We start from the raw sequence: 21,435 nt of genomic DNA, 5'->3' as shown, positions 1-21,435 counted from the left end.
ATCATCTCTGTATCATAAGTGTAGGAATTCATGAGATTGTTTTTGACAAGGAACACAAATTTAGATTTCCAAAATAATCATAAAAGTTGAATAATGCAAGTTGTTTCAAAAACAACTCGGATCTTATCGCTGGTAGCAGTTTTTGGTGTATTGAATGCTTTTTTTATTTGACTTTCTTGAAGACAACGTTCAAATGGACATACAATACTTTAATATAACAGAAATAATGTAATGCTCCAACAATACATACCTTGTGCTGACTGTTATAATGGTAAATATATCCAAAATGTTTCAACCATCTTACCTAACAATAAAGGGTCTTTTCAAATCATAATTCACACGAAATGCATATGGCTGACAATGATCTCAGCTCAATGAAAATACTATATAAAATTGAGAATGGAAACGGGGAATGTGTCAAAGTTACAACAACCCTACCAAAGAGCAGAAAACAGCCCAAGGCCACCAATGGGTCTTCAACACAGCGAGAAAATCCCGCACCCGAAGGTGGGCTCCAGCTGTACCCTAAACAAAAATGTGTATAGTTCAGTGAAAATGACACTTAACTCCGAAACATATAAATGAACCAAAATTAAAAAAAAACATACAAGACTAACAAAGGCCAGAGGCTCCTGACTTGGGACAGGCGAAAAAGTGCGGCGGGGTTAAACATGTTTTGTGAGATCTCAACCCTCTCACTATACCTCTAGCCAATATAGAATAAACAAACACGCAAACAAATACGCACAGCAAAACTCAGTTTAGAAAAAGTCCGAGTCCGATGTTAGAATAGGTAACAGAAGAAACTAAGCAAAATGACAATGATACATAAATTAACAAAGGACTACTAGCAGTTACTGACGAGCCAGCTCCAGACCTCAATTAAACTGATTGAAAGATTATGTCTTCATCATATGAAAATCAAGCACAATTCCTCCCGTTATAAAATATACGAGAAGAACATAACCCGTATCATGCCAACAACTGGTTTCAGAATAAATGTGTTTATTTCCGATGCAAAGACCCCTCGAGTGAATCAATATTAATTCCAAAAATGCCATCTTTAATGACCTGACAACAGTATCGTAACTATATCCCTTCGAAATAAGTCTGTTTAGAGGTTTGATTAGGATTTGAGGTGAATGGCGACATTTTTGTGCTTTGTATAGATTATTACCATAAGCGAGTGGATGTGAAATACCTGAACGTATAAGATGTCTGCACGTTGATTTATATTCACGAATGATGTCTTTGTACCGATGATAAAATTTAGTAAATGTTTTGACAAGTTTGTGATATCAGTTGTCAGTAATACAGAGATTTCTTTCGTTAAAATCAACAGTTCAGCTGGATAAATCTCTTAAGGTAGAGACGGACGGGTATCACATGACCTATTATAGCACGTGCATTTTGCGTAATTAAAATCGGTTCCGATTCTTTTTTTACGCAATCGGTAGACAAGGTAAACAAAGAAAATGGCAGACGACTGCGACCGCCTTCGTGTTCGCGGTCGGTTTATTAAGAACGACAGATTCAAAAAATCTAAAAGGATGAACACTTTGAACGAGAGAGATAAATTTACTCAATGGGGAGACCATGATTACGGTACGAGGGGAGAATTGCCATTAGAACCGACAATGATTCAAGAGACACCGGTATCAGTTGAGAACATAGCCTCCAATGTTACTGTTTCAACTGATATCGGACACAGTAAAAACATCTTATGGAATGAAGGCAGGAGGGTTGTTGAGTTGGAAGTGCTAGCGGAACAACTCTTCTGCAACAGATGCAACACCCCACTCTATCTGAAGGATATAGTAGGTGAAATGAGGTAAACAATAATTTTTAGCACCCCTTCATTTTTTACAAACTATCAAAACCATGTGAAGTTTGTAGGAATATGATTGCAATTCACTTTCAAATATGTCCTGCTGGCAGATATCTTTACAATTTTTCTCTCAATCCAAACCCTTGTAGGAAATCAATACTAACAGGACAGCGATTGTTTCTTTGCCTATTATACATTTTAGCTCACTATGCGATATGGGTTTTACTCATTTTTGTAGGCCCTGACTCACCGATAGTTGTTAAATTCTGTGTCATTTGGTCTCTTGTTGAGATTTGTTTAGAGAGTTGTCTCATTGGAAATCATACCACATCTTATATAAATTGAATTTTGTTTCTTTTCCCTTCCCCTTATATAATGCAACCTACACAAGAAAAATGTCCCTACTCAAAAAGTTTTGTTTTGACATTCTAAATAGAAATACAAAATGTAGTTGTTTTCTTTCAAGTCTCTTGATAAATAATAAAAAATATAAATTTCATGACATTTTTGTAAATTTCCTTTCATAAATGTTAAATAAGATATTTTTCCTACATGAACCTTCAGGTACATTTTTGTACATGTACCTACCCAGTACTTACCCACTATATAAAATTTGGGTCTAAAAAGGGGAAACAACATATATTTTAAGTTTGGCCTCACGATAAAACAAAATGATATCAGCTACCTTTCAGTATATTAAATTTTTATCTTACAGGTACGGCTTAGGAAGTCTTTTGGAGGTGGTATGTCAGATATGCTCTGGTATGAAACTGGTATCTACAGGCAAGCGGAATGAAAAAGGAGCATTTGATATCAACTCAAAAGTTGCTCTTGGTATGTGCAAAAAGCTTTATTGTAAGAAAAAAAGTAGGAAAGTTAGATTATTAATTCTATTTTATTTATCATTCTGACACGTTTAATGTTTTTTAAAGTAGTTTCTTTCAAACTCATGACATGGGTATGGGGTGTTCAAATTTGTGTACTATGTAGTGTAATTTATTATTTACAGTGTTGCTTACACCAAGGATTGCTAATATGTCTATGGCTTACAGCGTAGCTATTACAAATCACTGCAGGGGATGTATATATTGTTCTTTCTAATTTAAAACTTGCCTAAGTAAACTAAGAAAAAGATTTTCTCATTTCCTGGGATGAAAATTTTTATTCTATTTTTTTATAACACTATTTTGAATTAAGAGGGTTTTAAGCATCATTCAGAAAAGAAAAAAAAATCTTATCTTTATACCCACACTAGTTGGTAAACAGCAAAGCAATAATTTATTAAAGATGGCCTTAAATTGATTTAAGTAAGCTAGGAAGTTATAATTTCTATGTATTTCTGCTTGAATATTAAAAATGTCATAATGAACTTTGACATTGAATTTTGTGAGCTCACTAGGTTGTAGCTTTATCAATTGTCACCTGAGCTCTATTATTGAATTGTAATTAATTTAATTGATAAAGATATATATATATGCAGTATGTAGGTGGTAAAAATTGATAATCATAGTAAATCATAATGATTTCAGCAATGATGCACTCTGGAATGGGTCCTGATCATGTTGTGAATTTTCTCAGCACATGTAACATACCCCCACCTGATCCCAAGACACTGAAAAAGAAGGAGAAATGTATAGCATTGTCACTTATGGATGAGGCATCTGATTCCTGTAAAACTGCTAGTGCAGAAGAAAAAGCTATTTCCCCAAGTGATGAATTAGAATGCAGTTTTGATGCTGGCTGGCAAACAAGAGGCTCTGGTTGGCAATATAACAGTAACACAGGTATCATGTCAACATCAGTAATATTATAGAAATAAAAGTGGAGGAGTTTATTGATGTGTGCTCACTAGGTTACCGAATTGCATATAAACTGAATCAAGTCAGAAGGACTTTATGTAAAAATTAAAATATGCATGTTAGTCTTTAATTCTGTCAGGTTTACACATCAATAAACTCGTCCAAAATAACTATTTAGGTTCCAACTATGAAAATCATAGGTACATTTAGGTTTACCGTTGTCCCTCTGTATATCTGTCCTTTCCTCCCAATTTTAGTTAAGTTTTTATGTTTAAGTCCATATCTCACCTACTGTACATGGTAGACCAATGATATTTGATCAATAGATATACCATATGAATAACTAGTAGTACTGCACATTGGGGTTCACTAAAAAGTAGGCCATTCTACCCTACAGTAATGTGTTGAGTATAAAAAAGAAGATGTGGTATGATTCATAATGATTGCCAATGAGACAACTCTCCACAAGAGACCAAATGACACAGAAATTAACAACTATAGGTCACTGTACAGCCTTCAACAATGAGTAAAGTCCATACCGCATTGTCAGCTATTTAGGGCCCAGAAAGGACAATGTAAAACAATTCAAACAAGAAAACTAATGGCCTAATTAAAGGTCCATTTCTCAGCTACTATTTTATTTCAATGAAATTTGGTAATAAGGTAGATTGTGATATTGGAACAGATACCTGACATTGGAATTTTTAGGTTTATTTGTAACTTATGGCTAAACAGCAAAAAAAGCTAAGCAAAACTCACATTTACATCTGTGTCATATAGATAAACCTTTTAAGTTATATTTGCAAACATTATCCTTTTTTTTCTATTTTGAATATAATTATCAGAAACTGTTTTTGACCTTTTCTTATGTGACTAAAAAGGACACGGACTTCGTATATTTCAGGACATTCCAGTCTAGTTGGTGTAAAGACAGGGAAAATTCTAGACTATGATATAAGAACTAAACTTTGCAGTATATGCCAGCATCATTTGGGAAGAAAGGAAACAATTCCAAATCATCAATGCAACAGTAATTGGCAAGGTACACAAACAACAATTTTTTTAAAACGTTTTTTTCCAGCAAAATCCAAAGATTTAAGGTAAATCCAGCCTTCTGTGAAAACGTCACCATATCCACAATCTGTTTTAGTTTATGCAAATTAGTTATCCAGACAACAATAAGAATATCACAAGTTGTAACTATAGCTAGCACATACATTTGTAACAAATAATTTTTTATAGCAATCTTTCCGAATGGAGGTTGCCCTATAGTGACCAGTCTGTCCGTCTGTAACAAGTTGTGTCCCCTCTATATCTAGAAAATCATTATGATTTCATACTTGGGTTTCAGTTGACAACCCATGTCCTATGGTGAAGATTGTGTCTGCTCTATATCTTCAGAACCATTATGATTTCAAAGTTTATACTTAACATGTATATTAACCAACACCAGAGGGTGTGTCTTTATGTATGTACAACTTCCCAGGTCAAAGGTCAAGGTAAAAAAACTTTGGTTCTGTTGACAATCACATGACCATAATGGTAAAGATACAAACAAATTTCCACACATTATTCACAGCGAGGCCCACAGAGATGGCTTCCATCTCAATGAGTCTAGTTTTAATTATTACAGTTACAAAAACATAACTTTTTGTTTTGGTCCTTGAAAAAAGGACAATGATATTTGGTTTATGATTGCATAGTCATAACACCGCCTTATGGCTATGCACTTACAAATCAAGTATGTGTGTTGTGTACCACCATGACCTTTAAATTACCTTATTCTTAGACTACAATGTCAAATAATTTAGTTTTTGTCGAGCCTGCGACTTTTGTCGCAGAAAGCTCGACATAGGGATAGTGATCCGGCGGCGGTGGCGTTAGCTAACTTCTTAAAAGCTTTATATTTTAGAAGGTGGAAGGTCTGGATGCTTCATACTTTGTATATGGATGCCTTATGTTACGAAGTTTCCGTCAGTCACATGTCCAATGTCCTTGACCTCATTTTCATGGTTGACTACTTGAAAAAAAAGTTAAGATTTTTTGTAATGTTAGATTCTCTCTTATTATAAGTAATAGGATAACTATATTTGGTATGTGCGTACCTTGCAAGATCCTCATGCCCGTCAGCCAGTTTTCACTTGACCTCGACCTCATTTCATGGATCAGTAAACAAGGTTAAGTTTTGGTGGTCAAGTCCATAGCTCAGATACTATAAGCAATAGGTCTAGTATATTCGGTGTATGGAAGGACTGTAAGGTGTACATGTCCAACTGGCAGGTGTCATCTGACCTTGACCTCATTTTCATGGTTCAGTGGTTATACTTAAATTTTTGTGTTTTGGTCTGTTTTTCTTATACTGTATGCCATAGGTCTACTATATTTGGTGTATGGAATGATTGTAAGGTGTACATGTCTAGCGGGCAGGTGTCATCTGACCTTGACCTCATTTTCATGGTTCAGTGGTCAAAGTTATGTTTTTGAGTTTTGGTCTTTTTATCTAATACTATATGCAATAGTTCAACTACATTTGGTATGTGCGTACCTTGCAAGGTCCTCATGCCCGTCAGACAGTTTTCACTTGACCTCGACCTCATTTCATGGATCAATGAACAAGGTTAAGTTTTGGTGGTCAAGTCCATATCTCAGATACTACAGTACACACAGAGAGTATGTAATCTCATACTCCCTACACTGTGTAAAAACTTGGTGTCACACCAAGAAACTCCAGCAACTCTCTCCAAATCTTGGGAGGAAATTGGGAGAAACTTGGAGTAATTCCTCCCTAAAACTCCTTAATTGTTTATTACCTTGGTGTGGTTTCTCCCAACAACATGATTTTTATTGCTATGATTACCTTTGAAGTGTGCCAGTAGTTGATGACTACAATAAACATTTCTTGTGTTTCCTGTCATTAAATGACAGTCACAAAAATGATGAAAAGTGTGAGATTTGTTAAATTTAATCAGAGACATATTATAATCTGATTTTATTAAAGAATCCTGTACAACTTTATTTAGTAAAATTATATTCAGCATTTGTTCTGACAGTGTTGGTTTTTCATACCTAAGAAACATACAAAAACAAACAAAACATCACCTGTAAGTGGAGTATTATTAATAGAAAATAAAGACATATATTTTAATTGAATTTATTCAATCGTTTTTTCTAAATTTAAATGATAAGAAATAAAGGAAGATTATATAAATATTATATACATGTATATATGTAATTTATCTACATTATTTTATTTTATTCATTATTTTTTTTTGTATCATTACTATTATTTTTTAAACCATGTATATACTAATATCTATATGTTTAAACTGACTATAAATACAACTTATTGTAAATATCAAGTTGCCATTCTTGATTATGAGATTTTGAAAGAATGTAAATAATTTTCCAATCTAAAAATACATATTTGTATAAAAATTTTAAAAATCATTTCGTTAACCTTTTTTTAGTGCTTTCAGAAATAAAACTAAATAGGAAATGATTGAAATAGGAAGAAGTGAGAGAATAGTTGACCTGTAATTATGTCACTGTCAGACCATGCAGTCATGCTTTGTTGATTTTTATTACTCTTACCTACAATCAACAGGTCATAAAACCCTACCAGATGGGAGTAATTACTTGGTGTTTTTTGGGAGAGAAATCTGTGTTTCACAATATGACACTGTGTTACACCAGAATCAGTGTTGGGAGTATGAGATTACATCCTCTCTGTGTGTACTGTATAAGCAATAGGTCTAGTATATTCGGTGTATGGAAGGACTGTAAGGTGTACATGTCCAACTGGCAGGTGTCATCTGACCTTGACCTCATTTTCATGGTTCAGTGGTTTTAGTTAAGTTTTTGTGTTTTGGTCTGTTTTTCCTATACTGTATGCCATAGGTCTACTATATTTGGTGTATGGAATGATTGTAAGGTGTACATGTCTAGCGGGCAGGTGTCATCTGACCTTGACCTCATTTTCATGGTCAGTGGTCAAAGTTAAGTTTTTTGAGTTTTGGTCTTTTTTTCTAATACTATATGCAATAGTTCAACTATATTTGGTGTATGGAAATATTTTATGATCTATTTGGCAGTCACGCAGGTTTTATTTGACCTTGACCTCATTTTCAAGGTTCATTGCTCAGTGTTAAGTTTTTGTGTTTTGGTCTGTTTTTCTTAAACTATAAGCAATAGGTCAACTATATTTGTTGTATGGAAGAACTGTTAGCTGTACATGCCTGCCTAGCATGGTTCATCTGACCTTGACCTCATTTTCATGGTTCATTGGTCAATGTTTAGTTTACTTGGTTAATGTTAAGTTTATGTGACAGTTGTAATAAAGCTTTATATTTAGGACTATCAACATAATATCAATGATTAGTAAAGAAGGCGAGACATTTCAGTTTGTCCACTCTTGTGTTAGTTATAAGAAGGGAGATGAAATATGTTTCAGTCATCCAAAACAGTTCTCACGTAATTAATTGTATTAATTACAATGTCCTTTTTTGTTACAGGGTCAAGTAAAGGCATGGAGCCTGACATGGCTTTATCCATGGTTACAAGGATGGACGACAGAGGGTGCACAGTTGGCATTATTCACGCAGATAATGACTCTACAACAACATCAAGGCTGAAGCAAAAATTTGAAAAAATTAAAAAAAGAGACGACAAGAACCATGTCAAGAAAAATCTGTCGAAACAACTGTATGCAGCAGCAAATAAGTACAGAGAGCTGAAGGGGAAAGGAGTTATTCCTTACATACTTAGATGCTATATGTATGCTATAAGTTCAAAACAGTCAAAGGAGGATGAACTTTGTGAAAGATTAGACAGTATAGTTCCACACCTCTTTGGAGACCATTCAGGCTGTTCTGGGGATTGGTGCACATATTCCAAGCAACCATCAACATACAGGTTTGAATTTTTTTAAATTTGAAGGATGTTATACATATATATGAACGTTTTTTTTATATTTTTATTATGAGTGATATATGCCAGAACAAAAGTTAAGTTTGGGAGCTGTTATTGCTATTTTAAATGCTGACAACCAGTTTTGTCATATAAATGCAGAAAAAAAACAATATACAATAAAACAAGTACATCCTCTCATTCTATAAAACAAACAAAAACAAAAGGTTTTTCTCCAGGTAAATACAATTATAGGATCATTAGTACCAAAATAATTTACAGACAATAAAAAGACTTGTAATGGTTAATTGAAGAACATTTTTTCCTGGAATTGAACAATAATTGTGTTGTATTTGAATACTTGCCAATGGACTATTCCATCTGTGCTGTTACTATCACCAAATGAGTTTTCGGGTGACTAAAAAATGTAAGATAAAACCATCAGCAAATATTCAAATACAACACAGTTATTGTTATGCACAAGTCTTATTTTCTCAATAAATTTTTATGCCCCATTTATGGGCATTATGTTTTCTGGTCTGTCTGTGCGTCCGTTCGTCCATATGTCGGTTCGTTCGTCCGTCCGTTCGGCTGTCCCGCTTCAGGTTAAAGTTTTTGGTTGAGGTAGTTTTTGATGAAGTTGAAGTCCAATCAACTTGAAACTTAGTACACATGTTCCCTATGATATGATCCTTCTAATTTTAATGCCAAATTAGAGATTTTGTCCCATTTTCACGGTCCACTGAACATAGAAAATGATAGTGCGGATGGGGCATCCATGTACTTGGGACACATTCTTGTTGTTTTTATATTTTGGAAATGTCATCTGGCACAGCGCAAAAAATTTCATCCAACAGGTACATCATCAGTTTTACCCCCTGAAGATATGTGATGTTGTCCAATCAAAATCCTTGTTATAAAAAAAAACGCATTACAATACATAATGAATAACACAGTTCAGCCTCTTTAGGAATATTCAAGCAAGCTATTTAACTAAATGGACAGGTAAATAAAATTGTACAGTATAGATCAATTTGAAACATTCCCATAAATCAACATTCATATAATGTATGACATTTCAACTATTTTCTTTGATATCATTTCAGATATAAACATCTCCCAAAAGGTGAACCATTGACAAATGAGAACCTGCGTAAGCAGTTAGAGACAGTGACAGAAAATTACAAGAAAAGATCAAGCCAACTTGTAGATTTAGGCTCAACACAGAGCAATGAAAACTTCAACAATATAGTTGCAAGCAAGGCTCCAAAAAATAGGTCAGTAACTAAAAACATTGATTATAACCTTTCAGTAACATCCCAAAATGATTCCAACATCAAACACAAAGAAAATGAATATAAACATAGCAATACAAAATAGAATTCTTTCAATTTCAAAGGGAGATGATTGCTGTTTATCTGTCATTAGAAAATTGACTATTTCAGAATTTTTTTCTCTGAAAACTGACTTGGCAGAATTCTTTTTTAAACTATGATCATTAGCATATTCTTAAAAAACAATCCTTCATTTTGATATCACTGTATAAACAAAAAATAACCAACAGTGCAAACAGTTTAACATGAATTTAAGTTTCACTTTATAAAATTAAATTTTTGATATGAGGGGGGCAGGCCTAGGAGACGACAGGTGGCAAAGGTTTTGTGATTCAACTCCAAAACTTTTATAGATATAATTTCAAAATTTTAAAAACTAATATGAGATCTTATGAAACAAAAGTGAACAATTCAAAAATGTTTGAACAGTTATTCCCCCTGAAACAGTTTTATAATAATTTTAGCTAGTTTAATCTTCTGACAGCTGCTTTACAATATTAACTGTGAAATTTCTTTTTGTAGATCATATGGTGGAACCAGCTCATTAAAAGCAAGAGTTTCAGCTGCAGTTCTTCAGAAGAATGAAGGTTATACCTGGGTTAACAAGGTATTGTGTTACAGCTTATATATTATAAATACTGTGTATTTCCTGTTTTATTTTACCCCATGTAACATAAACATAGTATAATGTTTGTGACCTGTCATTTTAGGTTTCTAAACAATAATTTGAAAACTGACACAGTGATTTTTAACCTGATTTTGGAAGGAAATATTGGTTATTAAAATGGTGATGTACGGCGGGCGGCTGGGCGGTCCTACGGGCGGCTGCCAAACAGTGTCAGCACAATAACATGAAAACGCTTTAACAAATTTTTTTCAAATTTAAATATGTTGTTTCCTGGGACTTAATGAAGGTCTAGTTCAGTTTTCAAGATATAAGTATATCTCCTTTGTGTTTTAGCCATTTTTAAAATCCAAAAGTGGAATTTTCAAATATTTTACTCTTGTTATCTTTTTTATGACTAAGCATAATGTCTTATCTCACAATAAAAATTGGAGTGACAGATTTATTCGAAAATTATCTATTTCCTAAGTGGTAATGATGATAAGCTATATTATTAGACATTTTGAGGTTAATTACATTATTAATTATTAATTAGATCTGGGTTATATCTTAACATATAATATCATTGGAGTGACAGATTTATTTGAAAATTTTCTGTTTCCTGATAAGATCTGTAGGACTGTATATATAAAGTTTAAAATTTACTAGTAGGACTGTATAAATGAAATTTGAAATTTACTGTTCATTATTAGACATTTTGTAGATAATTAAGTATCCCTGAACCATATATATTCTTACCCCCACCCCCCTTCAATTTGAGAATGTGCTTTTATCTTGTAAACGGTTGATATCCCCACCCCTAAACCATATATATTCTTGTATGGGACAATAAAACAAATCAAATGAAATAAAAGGCGAGTCCCCTGGGGTCACCCCACCCCATCCTGTTTAAGAACTTGTAAACCGTCGAGATCCCCACCCCTAAACCATATATATTCTTGAATGGGAAAATAAAACAAATCAAATGATATATAGAGGAAGTCCATGGGGGGTCACCCCCACCCCCCTTCTTTTTGATAACTTGTAAATAGTCGAGATCCCCACCCCTAAACCATATATATTCTTGAATGGGACAATAAAACAAATCAAATGAAATTGAGATGAAATCCCCTGGGGTAACCCTCACCCCCTTTCTTTTTGAAAACTTGTAAACGGTCAAGATCCCCATGCGGAAACCCCCACCCCCTTCTTTTTGAAAACTTGTAAACGGTCAAGATCCCCACCCCGAAACCATATATATTCTTGAATGGGACAATAAAACAAATCAATTGAAATATAATAATAATAATAATAATAATAAATTCTTTATTTAAAGAGGGTAAACTCAGTTAGTTACAATAAACTAATCTTCCCTGAGGCCCTCACATACAAATTACAATACAATCAAAAACAGATATTTACACAAAGTTAATTTACAGTCAATTAGTTCAATGTAATATTACTAACATGATAAGATATAAGGCTGTTCAAGATGTACATGTAGTCAAAAAATCAAATACAAATAAAAATAAAAGAATATACAAATACATTGTAGAAAATATAATCTTATCAGGACTGTGTTAAGTACTTCTTGATACTTTGTTTAAAAGTATAAGTGTTTTGAGCTTTACGCATTTTGTGTGGTAGTCCATTCCATAACACTGATCCAGAATAAACAAAAGATTTCTTAAATAGCTCAGCTTTTGGCTTAGGAACTATCAGATTACCTTGAGTGACGCCTCTCAGGGAGTAAGGATTATTATCTGATTTCAGTTTAAACTTTTGAACTAGGTACATTGGTGCTTCCATACGCATACATTTATATAGAAGTAAATATTTGTGGTATTTTATTCTATTGTCAACTGTCATCCACCCAAGTTTTTTAAATAAGGGGGCTGAGGGGGATAAAGGATCTGCATCTAGAATTAATCTTGCTGCCCTTTTTTGGAGTTTTAAAATTCTTGCTATCCCTTCATTTTTACATTCACCCCAAATAATACAGCAGTAGTCAATCAGGGGCAGAATATATCCATTGTAATATGTTTTTCTTGCATTTATATCTAAAAATTTCTTTATTTTAGAAAGAAGGTATATTCTGGATGATATATTAGCACAAACTTGGTCAATTTGATTTCTCCAGTTAAGTGTGCTGTCAATTTTAACACCTAATAATTTTTCACATGAAGAATTTTGTAATACTTTTGAATCTATTATTAGGTTTGGTTGATAAGTCTGAATTGATAATTTCTGCTTTGTTCCAGTAACCAAACATTTTGTTTTATTTGCATTAATGAACATGTTATTCATTTTGCACCACTCTTCAACCCTGTATAAATCTTCTTGAACATCATCATGTATATTTTCTATGTTTTTCCCTGATTTATGAAGAGTGGTGTCATCAGCATATAGGTCTGTTTCACAATTTTCAATGCATAAGGGAAGGTCGTTTATAAATAGCACAAACAATAGAGGACCAAGTATAGAACCTTGGGGGACACCAAATTTTACATGTTGTTGTTCAGAGTAAACATTACAAATGTTTACCTGCTGTTTTCTGTTATTCAGGTATGACTTGAAAAAACTAACAGTAGCCTCACTAAATCCATAAATTTCAAGCTTTAAGCAAAGAATGTCATGATCTACCAAATCAAAAGCTTTTTTAAAATCTAATAAAATTGCTAGGTTTAAATTACCATCATTCATTTCTTGCAACCATTTGTCAATGATATTAATAAGTGCAGTTTGACAAGAATGCTGCGGCCTGAAACCAGATTGTGTAGGGTGTAAAAGGTTAAGTTTAGATAAGTATTTGTACATGTTATTAGAAACATGCCTTTCTATTAATTTTGATAAAGTTGGAAGAACAGATATAGGTCTGTAATTTGTTGCTAAAAGCTTGTCACCATCCTTGAAAACTGGTGTTACCTTAGCATTCTTCAGTAAAGAAGGATATATACCAGTATCTATCATTCGGTTAAATATGTATGTGAGAGGTGATGCAATAACAGGGGCGCTTAATCTTAGGATTTTTGGTCCTATATTATCCATACCAGATGCTTTGTTTATATCAAGTTTTGTTAACTCATTAAATAGCTCATTCATGATCACTGGTGGTATAGAAAATTTATCATGTTTATGTAATTTATTTTTAACAAATTTGCCAAGATTACTGAAATCTGCTTTGTTTACAGGTGTATAACTTCCTTGTTCTCTTAATTTTTCAGCACAGGAAGTGAAAAAGTTATTAAAAGTTTCTGCTATTGATTTTTTACTTTTAGTTGTATTGTTATCTTCTGTGGCTAACTCATATGGTGTATTTTTAACTTTTGGGTTCAGACTGTGAAGACATTTCCATAAAGTTTTAGGGTCATTGGAGTCTTTTACCATATTTTTATAATAATTCTTTTTTGAGCTATCTATGACATGTTTAGTTTTATTTCTCCAAAATCTATACTCACTCCATAAACCAAGTGCATTATATTTATCTCTCATATTCCTAGCATAAATGATTTCACTGTTATACCAATCAGGCTGTCTGTCCCTTTTAACTCTCTTTTTAACAACAGGAGCATGTTTATCTAAAGCTTTGTTCAACATATCATAAAACAATTGTAGACAGTCAGAGGGGTTTTCTTCAAATTCAATTTTATGAAAAGGTGTAGTTTGCAGATCTAATAAAAATTCATTTTGGTTGAAATTTTTGAAATTTCTATAAGTAATTGTACTGTGTGTGTCCCCTGGGGTCACCCCCATCCACTCCTGTTTAAGAACTTGTAAATGGTCAAGATCCCTACCCCTAAACCATATATATTCTAGAATTGGACAATAAAACAAATCAAATGATATATAGGGGAAGTCCATGGGGGTCACCCCCACCCCCCTTCTTTTTGATAACTTGTAAACAGTCGAGATCCCCACCCCTAAACCATATATATTCTTGAATGGGACAATAAAACAAATCTAATGAAATAAAAGGTGAGTCCCCTGGGGTCACCCCACCCCATCCTGTTTAAGAACTTGTAAACCGTCGAGATCCCCACCCCTAAACCATATATATTCTTGAATGGGACAATAAAACAAATCAAATGAAATATAAGGCGAGTCCCCTGGGGTCACCCCACCCCCTCCTGTTTAAGAACTTGTAAATGGTCAAGATCCCTACCCCTAAACCATATATGAACTTGTAAACGGTCGGGATCTCCACCCCTAAACCATAAAAAATAAAGAAGATTTGAATGACATACAGGGTCAATCCATAGGCGTCACTAATGCATATCATAAACCAATTTGTACTGGACATTGCCCAATGTCAAGGGACAATGGGAATGACGAATTATTGGAGCTTTGTTTGGGAGACTTAGTAACAGCATTCTGTTACAATTATTTCTTGTTACTGATAAGTTTTATAGATTTTGAAATGAAATTGTATTAATGATAAATAAAATTTTGGATTTTTTTCTTCTTTTCTTTGGTAAATTGTTTGTAGAATTTTGTGGCAAGTTTGTTTGTTATTCTGGAAAAACTAATTTTCTGAATGCTATATATATTTTTTTTTTGATGGAGTAAACTCCTTTAAAAACTAAGCTTATATTGTCTATTAATAAACATATATTTAGATTTCTGATTTTGGGCCTAGTTTTCAAGTTGGTCCAAATTGGGGTCCAAAATTAAACTGTGTTTGATTTCAACATAAATTGAATATATATAGGGTTCTTTGAAATGCTTAATCTAAACCTGTATTTCTTTTCATTATTAATAAGATAATACCACATTGAGTTCCAAAGGGTCCTAAATTACACTTTTGATTAATTTCATCAAAAATTGAATTCTTTGGTTCTTTGATATGCTGATTCTAGCAATGTTTGAGTGATAAATGATATCTAATTTTAGAGAACTTAGTCATCACTGGTTGTTGTTATCATATTATTGGTTATAATTTGAAAAATTGCATCATATCTTATTTTAGAGAACTATTTATCCAGTTTGAGTTATTTCCCTTTGCACAGAAAATATTATGGATAAAATTAACCTGTGTTTCATTTCAACATAAATTAAATATATATAGGGTACTTTCAAATGCTGAATCTAAACCTGTATTGAAATATTAGATTTTTGGGCCCAGTTTTCAAGTTGGTCCAAATCAGGGTCCAAAATTAAACTTTGTTTGATTCAACAAAAAAAATATTTATGGGGTTCTTTGAAATGCTGAATCTAACATGTATTGAGAGATTTTGGATTGTGGGCTCCTTTATCAAGTTGGTCCACATTGAGGTCCAAAGGGTCTTAAATTAAACTTTTGTCTGATTTCATCAAAAATTGAATTCTTGGGGTTCTTTGATATGCTGATTCTAATATGTACTTAGATTTTTGCTATTGGACCATAATAGGTATTTAAATGTCCAATTTCAAGTATTTCAGTTCTTAAACCACATTCATTTTGTGTCACAAACCTATGCTGTGTCAAATATTCAATCACAATCCAAATTCAGAGCTGTTTTAAGCTTAAATGTAGTGTCCATACTTGCTCAACTGTTCAGGGTTCGACCTCTGCAGGAAAATCCGGTTTGCTGTCACTCTGACAGCCTCTTGTTGTCAAATTATATACAAAGGTGAATGACCTTACAAAGGTGATCAAGTTCAAATTGGACTTAATTGTGTTTTTTTAATCAACTTTTTCTCAGCAATACTTGTCCACACCATAAATGATGTTAATTTGGTTTTTAATTGTTTGAATATAAAGCAGTGTGTGGTTGACCTTCATGTGACCTTATCCAAAGGTCGAATATAGAATTTAAAGGGAAGGTTTATGATTTTTGTCATCTAAAACATTTCTCACTAGTTTACCTTGTTTTAGGTTAACAAGAAAGCATTGCTGTCACCAGGCACAATTTCTGTTAGAGTTGGACAGAGGTTTGACAGAAAGAGACTCTGGCAAAAGAAGAATAGCTCCTCAGTTCATTTCAAACGTGACAGATTTAAAAGAAAGGTAAAACTTCATGGCATATAATTTGTCAATTTAGTGACAGCCATATAACAGAAAAAACAAAGGATATGGGGTATCCAGTACATGTACAACAAAAAACACACAAAAAGAAAAGGAACAGCTCTTTTATTGAGGTTCTTCATCTCAAAGTCACATTAAAGCCTCAACAGGAAGAAATATATAAGTCTCACCTCACTGCAATTTAGTGATAATTTTTAATAATACAGAAGTATATGATTGAATTCTAAAATTGGAGGCATATTTAGCCTGTTTCTCAGATATGAAGTGCCTTGTTAGGTGTATCCAAAATTCTATTAACCAGTGCAGTACCCTCTGCTGTATAAATACAGGTCTATTGATCTCGCTTCCATGAAATGTTTTGAAGTGAAAATTTCAATGTGGATAGGAACGAGGGCCAAGAATAGGTGGTGTGTGTCTTATTTAGATTTTAGTGTATCAACTGTCTTACAATTGAAAGCATGATGTGGCATATATAAGAGAAGTTATCTCAAGAATAATTACACCACAACTTTAAAAATACAGAATAGTCCAGTCAATCTAGCATAAATTTGACCCTAACCTTAAAGTAATTGCAACTGAAGATTTTTAAGTTTTAATCTTCAGCATTATACCCAAAATATACACAGAAAAAAGTCCCATAAAATCTTACTAAAGGAAGACTAAAAAAATCACGATTTAAAATTCCTATGGAGATTTGCATTGAAAAGGGAGATAACTCTGCAAAAAAGGCAGAAATATCAATGAAAATTGATAAAAAATTATAACTTTACCGCTTCTATTCAACAAAATGTATTGATTCTTGATATTTTAGCCGTCTTTAGAGTATAACAAACAACTCTAAAGGTGTTTTCATATCTTTTATCAAGCTACAATCTAGATTTCATAATTCATTAGTTGACCATTTATTGAATTTTTCAACATGTCAAGGTAAAGAATGTCAAATTTGATAAAAATAATTAAGCATACATTCTTCTTTTTGTTGATAAAATTTTCTTTAAACAAGGTAGATGCTGAACAAATATAATATACAGATATAAACAATACCAAATTTTCACATTTTTTTTTCAAAATGGTCACAAAGCAACAAATTTGCAATTTCTTTAATGAAAAATGCACCAAAAAAAATAAAAATACCCATAACACTTCGGTTTTGTACATTTCATGAGCAGAAGATTATATAATATAGTCAAATATAAACTTATAACCCCATCTAAGTATCATCCTTTACATAAATTTTAATAAAAATCAACCAAAAACTGACAAAAGAAGACTCATTTTTGCGGAGTTATCTCCCCTTCCAATGCTAATTTCCATAGGAAATTTTAAAAAATGCTGATTTTGAGTTTTCCTCAAGTTAGATTTTTCTGTGTATATTTAGGGCTTAATGCTATAGATTAGAACTTAAACATTTTCTGTTGCAATTAGTTTGACTGGACTAGAAGACCAACATATTAATAAGCACAGGGACATGGTGAAACTTACATGAATTATGTTAAATTGTTAAATTGGTAAACTATAATATAAATTGCCGAAGACAATATGAATTGCAATTTGGCCAAAAATAGAGAGAAAACAAGATGATGACATTTCAAAAGAAAAATATGGTTATAAAGAGTTATATTCCCTTTATTTTACAATGTACATGTAACAACACAATTAAGGAAGGACTGTAATATTTTTTCTGTCTATGAAGAAATAACATCAAAAATGTGGTGCACACTGAATAACCCGTGTAGCGGGTTATTTTAAAGTGTGCACCACATTTTTTATGTTATTTCGAATAGACAGAAAAAATATTACAGTCATTTCTTATAATTTAGTTCTAAATTCCATTTTAAACCGGAGTAAATCATGAAAAAACGTTGATGACGTCACGGTCACATGACAAAATTATGTCTATGAGCTGATAAACAAAACAACGTCAGCCAATCAGAAGACGCGTTACATCCAAAATCAAATTATTAAGGTATAAACAAAAGATTTTTCTGAATATTTTCTTTTTGTCTTTTTTAGCATAAGAAAACTTTTCAACAAATTAAAGCAGCAGTTATAGAAGGAGAAACATATCAACCACAAATTGAAGAAAATGTGACGGTAAGAGACATTGAAAAGATTCCAACTAAATATTCTTTGGAAGGCATAGACGAATATGTCGTGTTTGATTTAGAAACAACTGGGTTATCAAGAACCTCTGATATAACACAAATATCAGCATATGATGGGACCAACATGCTAAATCTTTATGTGTCTCCACGACAACCTATTTCATCAAAGGCCAGTGATGTTACCGGCATTACTTTCTCTTTTGAGAGAAACCAAATGTATTGCCATGGTGTTCCAGTTGAAAGCGTATGTATAAGAAAAGCCTTACTTCAACTAATTGAAATGATACAGAAAAAATCTCGTCCTGTGCTTGTTGGTCATAACATCCATTCATATGATGTACCTGTACTAAGAAATTTGTTACAAGAGTTTAATCTGCTGAGTTCTTTTGATAACCTTATTTATGGATGCATTGACACTTTGAAAATTGCAAAACGTGAAATACCAAAAGCTGATGTTCAAAATTATAAGCAACAAACATTAGTTCAAAAGTTTCTGGAGATTGTTTATGATGCTCATAATTCTGAGGAGGATGTAAGAAGTTTATACAAACTGTTCCATCTTAAACTGAAACAGACATGTTCTGCAAAGGATTTATTTCCGTTTAATTATTTGTCAATTGTAGAGGGTTTTTCTAGTGTCATTGTTAAAAAAGTTATTTCAAAAGACACTGCAAGGAAACTTTCCTGCACAGGTCTCAGCCTTCATCACTTGGAGCTTGCTTACAAAAGAAACAATGAAGATGGCGTAAAATCCATCATGCAGGAACATGGTTTGAAAGGGAAAACGGCAAATGTGTTCAAGAAGTTTTTTTCTGAAAAAGAGGAATAGACTGTATATGTGGTTAAAGACTGAAAATTTGATATTTATATGCCATAATTCAGTAGAAAAATTGGTTCTGCCTATCTAAAAATCTAACCCTTTGAAACAACCCTTGCTAAAAGTTGATTATGAATAAATTGAAGTTTTTACTAAAATTTGAGTAACCAAAGAGTACTTACACTTCAAATATATAAGAATTAGGGATCTGTTATAAAATTGCAGCATCCTTTAGTAATTACTCTGTATGTACATCTGTCACAGTTTCCTATTTTGTACAATAACCCAAGTTTGCCTCGACAGATACGCAACAATAAGTATCACATGACATATAAATATTTTCCAATTAGTCAATATTGGTGGATAACTTTCTGAAGCCTGAAGGATTATTTCTCTTACAGATTTTTATTTTGATTGACAAATTTTTCAACAGATTTTTATGAACTTTTATACAAAAGTAGGTGCTTATTTCACAATACAAGTCAACTGAATATTAATAAAGGGGAGATAACTTCACTTCATTTACATGAACCAACTTAAGAAGCATTAGGCTAGGCCATAAATCAGAAATGAGGGGACTCATAAGGTTGAATAAAAGTAACAATATAGTAATGTATCAGTTCCAAAGTTTTACCATCTTGCCCATCCCTACCCCACCCCTTTTTCCACATTTTTCTAAGATTTGTTGTAGCAATCTGATCTAAGGGCAAGACTATTGCTTTATATAAAGTTTTTTTAATGGAATATTTTTCAGAGATTGCAGTTTTCATGAAATTGGACAAACGTTTCAGTGAGTCCCTTGGAAACTGAATCTGCCCCATATTTATTTTTTATTTTTGAGAATATATACTTTTGCAAGTTTAATCCACATTCTCATCCTGGATATGTATTGTAAATTGATGTTATATTATCATGCTTCTTATATGATTTGCATATTAGGGAATACTTTGATATAATTGGTCAAGAGGACCTCGGGTAGTTGTTCTTGAAATTGTTTATTTTTCAATAGACGATGTTGACCGAACTTCTTTTTGTAATCAATGAGGCGATAGTAACACAATCCGACTCAATGTTAAAACTATTTATTTTCACTTTGCATTAATCTTTAAATTGAATACAAACACAAAAAATTCATTTGAATGAAAATAAGACTTTTTGTAGTTTATTTTTTTATCAGATAACAAATTACACGGAGTACATATTTTTGCGTTAACCAACAAATAAATTCATACGCCTGGCCAATTCAATGACACACATATACTACATGTATTGACGTATGATGATGATTACGAGTGTGGAAAAATAATTTTTTTGGTAAAAAATTAAAGAATAATATGATTAAACACTTTTTTAAAGGAATTTATTGGTGTATAAACTGGACCAAGTCACTCGCAAATATATTTTCAGAGATTGTAGTTTTCATGAAATTGGACAAATTAAACGTTTCAGTGAGTCCCTTGGAAACTGAATCTGCCCCATATTTATTTTTTTGTTTTTGAGAATATACACTTTTGCAAGTGTCATCCACATTCTCATTCTGGATATTTTTTGTAAATTGATGTTATATTATCATAATGTTTTGATAATTACAGTGGTTTGTTTTATATCATTGAGACATGGTCCATCTAGATAAAAATCAATTGGTGTCTGTAAAATGTCTGCTCTTGAGTTTTGTTTACATTTATGAATGTGGATGGTAATTACATAAAAAAAAATGATGTAAAAATAAAATTTATTTTACATATATATATATATTCTTTTTTGCTGCATCATTATAATCATGAACAGTGATTAATGAGTATGTTGATTTTTACACTTCCAAGACTTTCACAACAATCATTCAGATCAAACATCACACTATTCAGTCTATGTAGATATAGGAAGATGTGGTATGAGTGCCAATGAGACAACTCTCCATCCAAGTTACAATTTATAAAAGTAAACCATTATAGGTCAAGGTACGGCCTTCAACACGGAGCATTGGCTCACACCGAACAGCAAGCTATAAAGGGCCCCAAAAATTACTAGTGTAAAACCAT

General features: G+C 32.5%; 1 protein-coding gene across 1 annotated transcript; it reads left to right on the top strand.

Moving 5' to 3' along the window:
• Window positions 1–1,366: 1,366 nt before the first annotated feature.
• On the top strand, window positions 1,367–19,445 carry LOC127704034 (uncharacterized). The gene is made up of 9 exons (XM_052208001.1): window positions 1,367–1,831; window positions 2,544–2,662; window positions 3,358–3,612; window positions 4,532–4,669; window positions 8,139–8,538; window positions 9,639–9,809; window positions 10,389–10,473; window positions 16,325–16,456; window positions 18,488–19,445. The coding sequence occupies exons 1-9, from the start codon at window positions 1,476–1,478 to the stop codon at window positions 19,406–19,408; spliced, it is 2,577 nt and encodes an 858-aa protein (XP_052063961.1). The 5' UTR covers window positions 1,367–1,475; the 3' UTR covers window positions 19,409–19,445.
• Window positions 19,446–21,435: the final 1,990 nt, after the last annotated feature.

The sequence above is a fragment of the Mytilus californianus genome, unplaced genomic scaffold (assembly GCF_021869535.1).
Source record: "Mytilus californianus isolate M0D057914Y unplaced genomic scaffold, xbMytCali1.0.p SCAF_1, whole genome shotgun sequence".
NCBI lineage: Eukaryota > Metazoa > Mollusca > Bivalvia > Mytilida > Mytilidae > Mytilus > Mytilus californianus.
The sequence above is the reverse complement of the archived record's forward strand: the minus strand, read 5'-3'. Positions and strand labels throughout refer to the sequence as shown.

Coding starts and splice junctions, on each gene's coding strand:
- LOC127704034 (XM_052208001.1), top strand. CDS start 1,476: ATGGCAGACGACTGCGACCGCCTTCGTGTTCGCGGTCGGTTTATTAAG. Junction 3,613..4,531: donor GCAATATAACAGTAACACAG/GTATCATGTCAA, acceptor CGTATATTTCAG/GACATTCCAGTCTAGTTGGT. Junction 4,670..8,138: donor ATGCAACAGTAATTGGCAAG/GTACACAAACAA, acceptor TTTTTGTTACAG/GGTCAAGTAAAGGCATGGAG.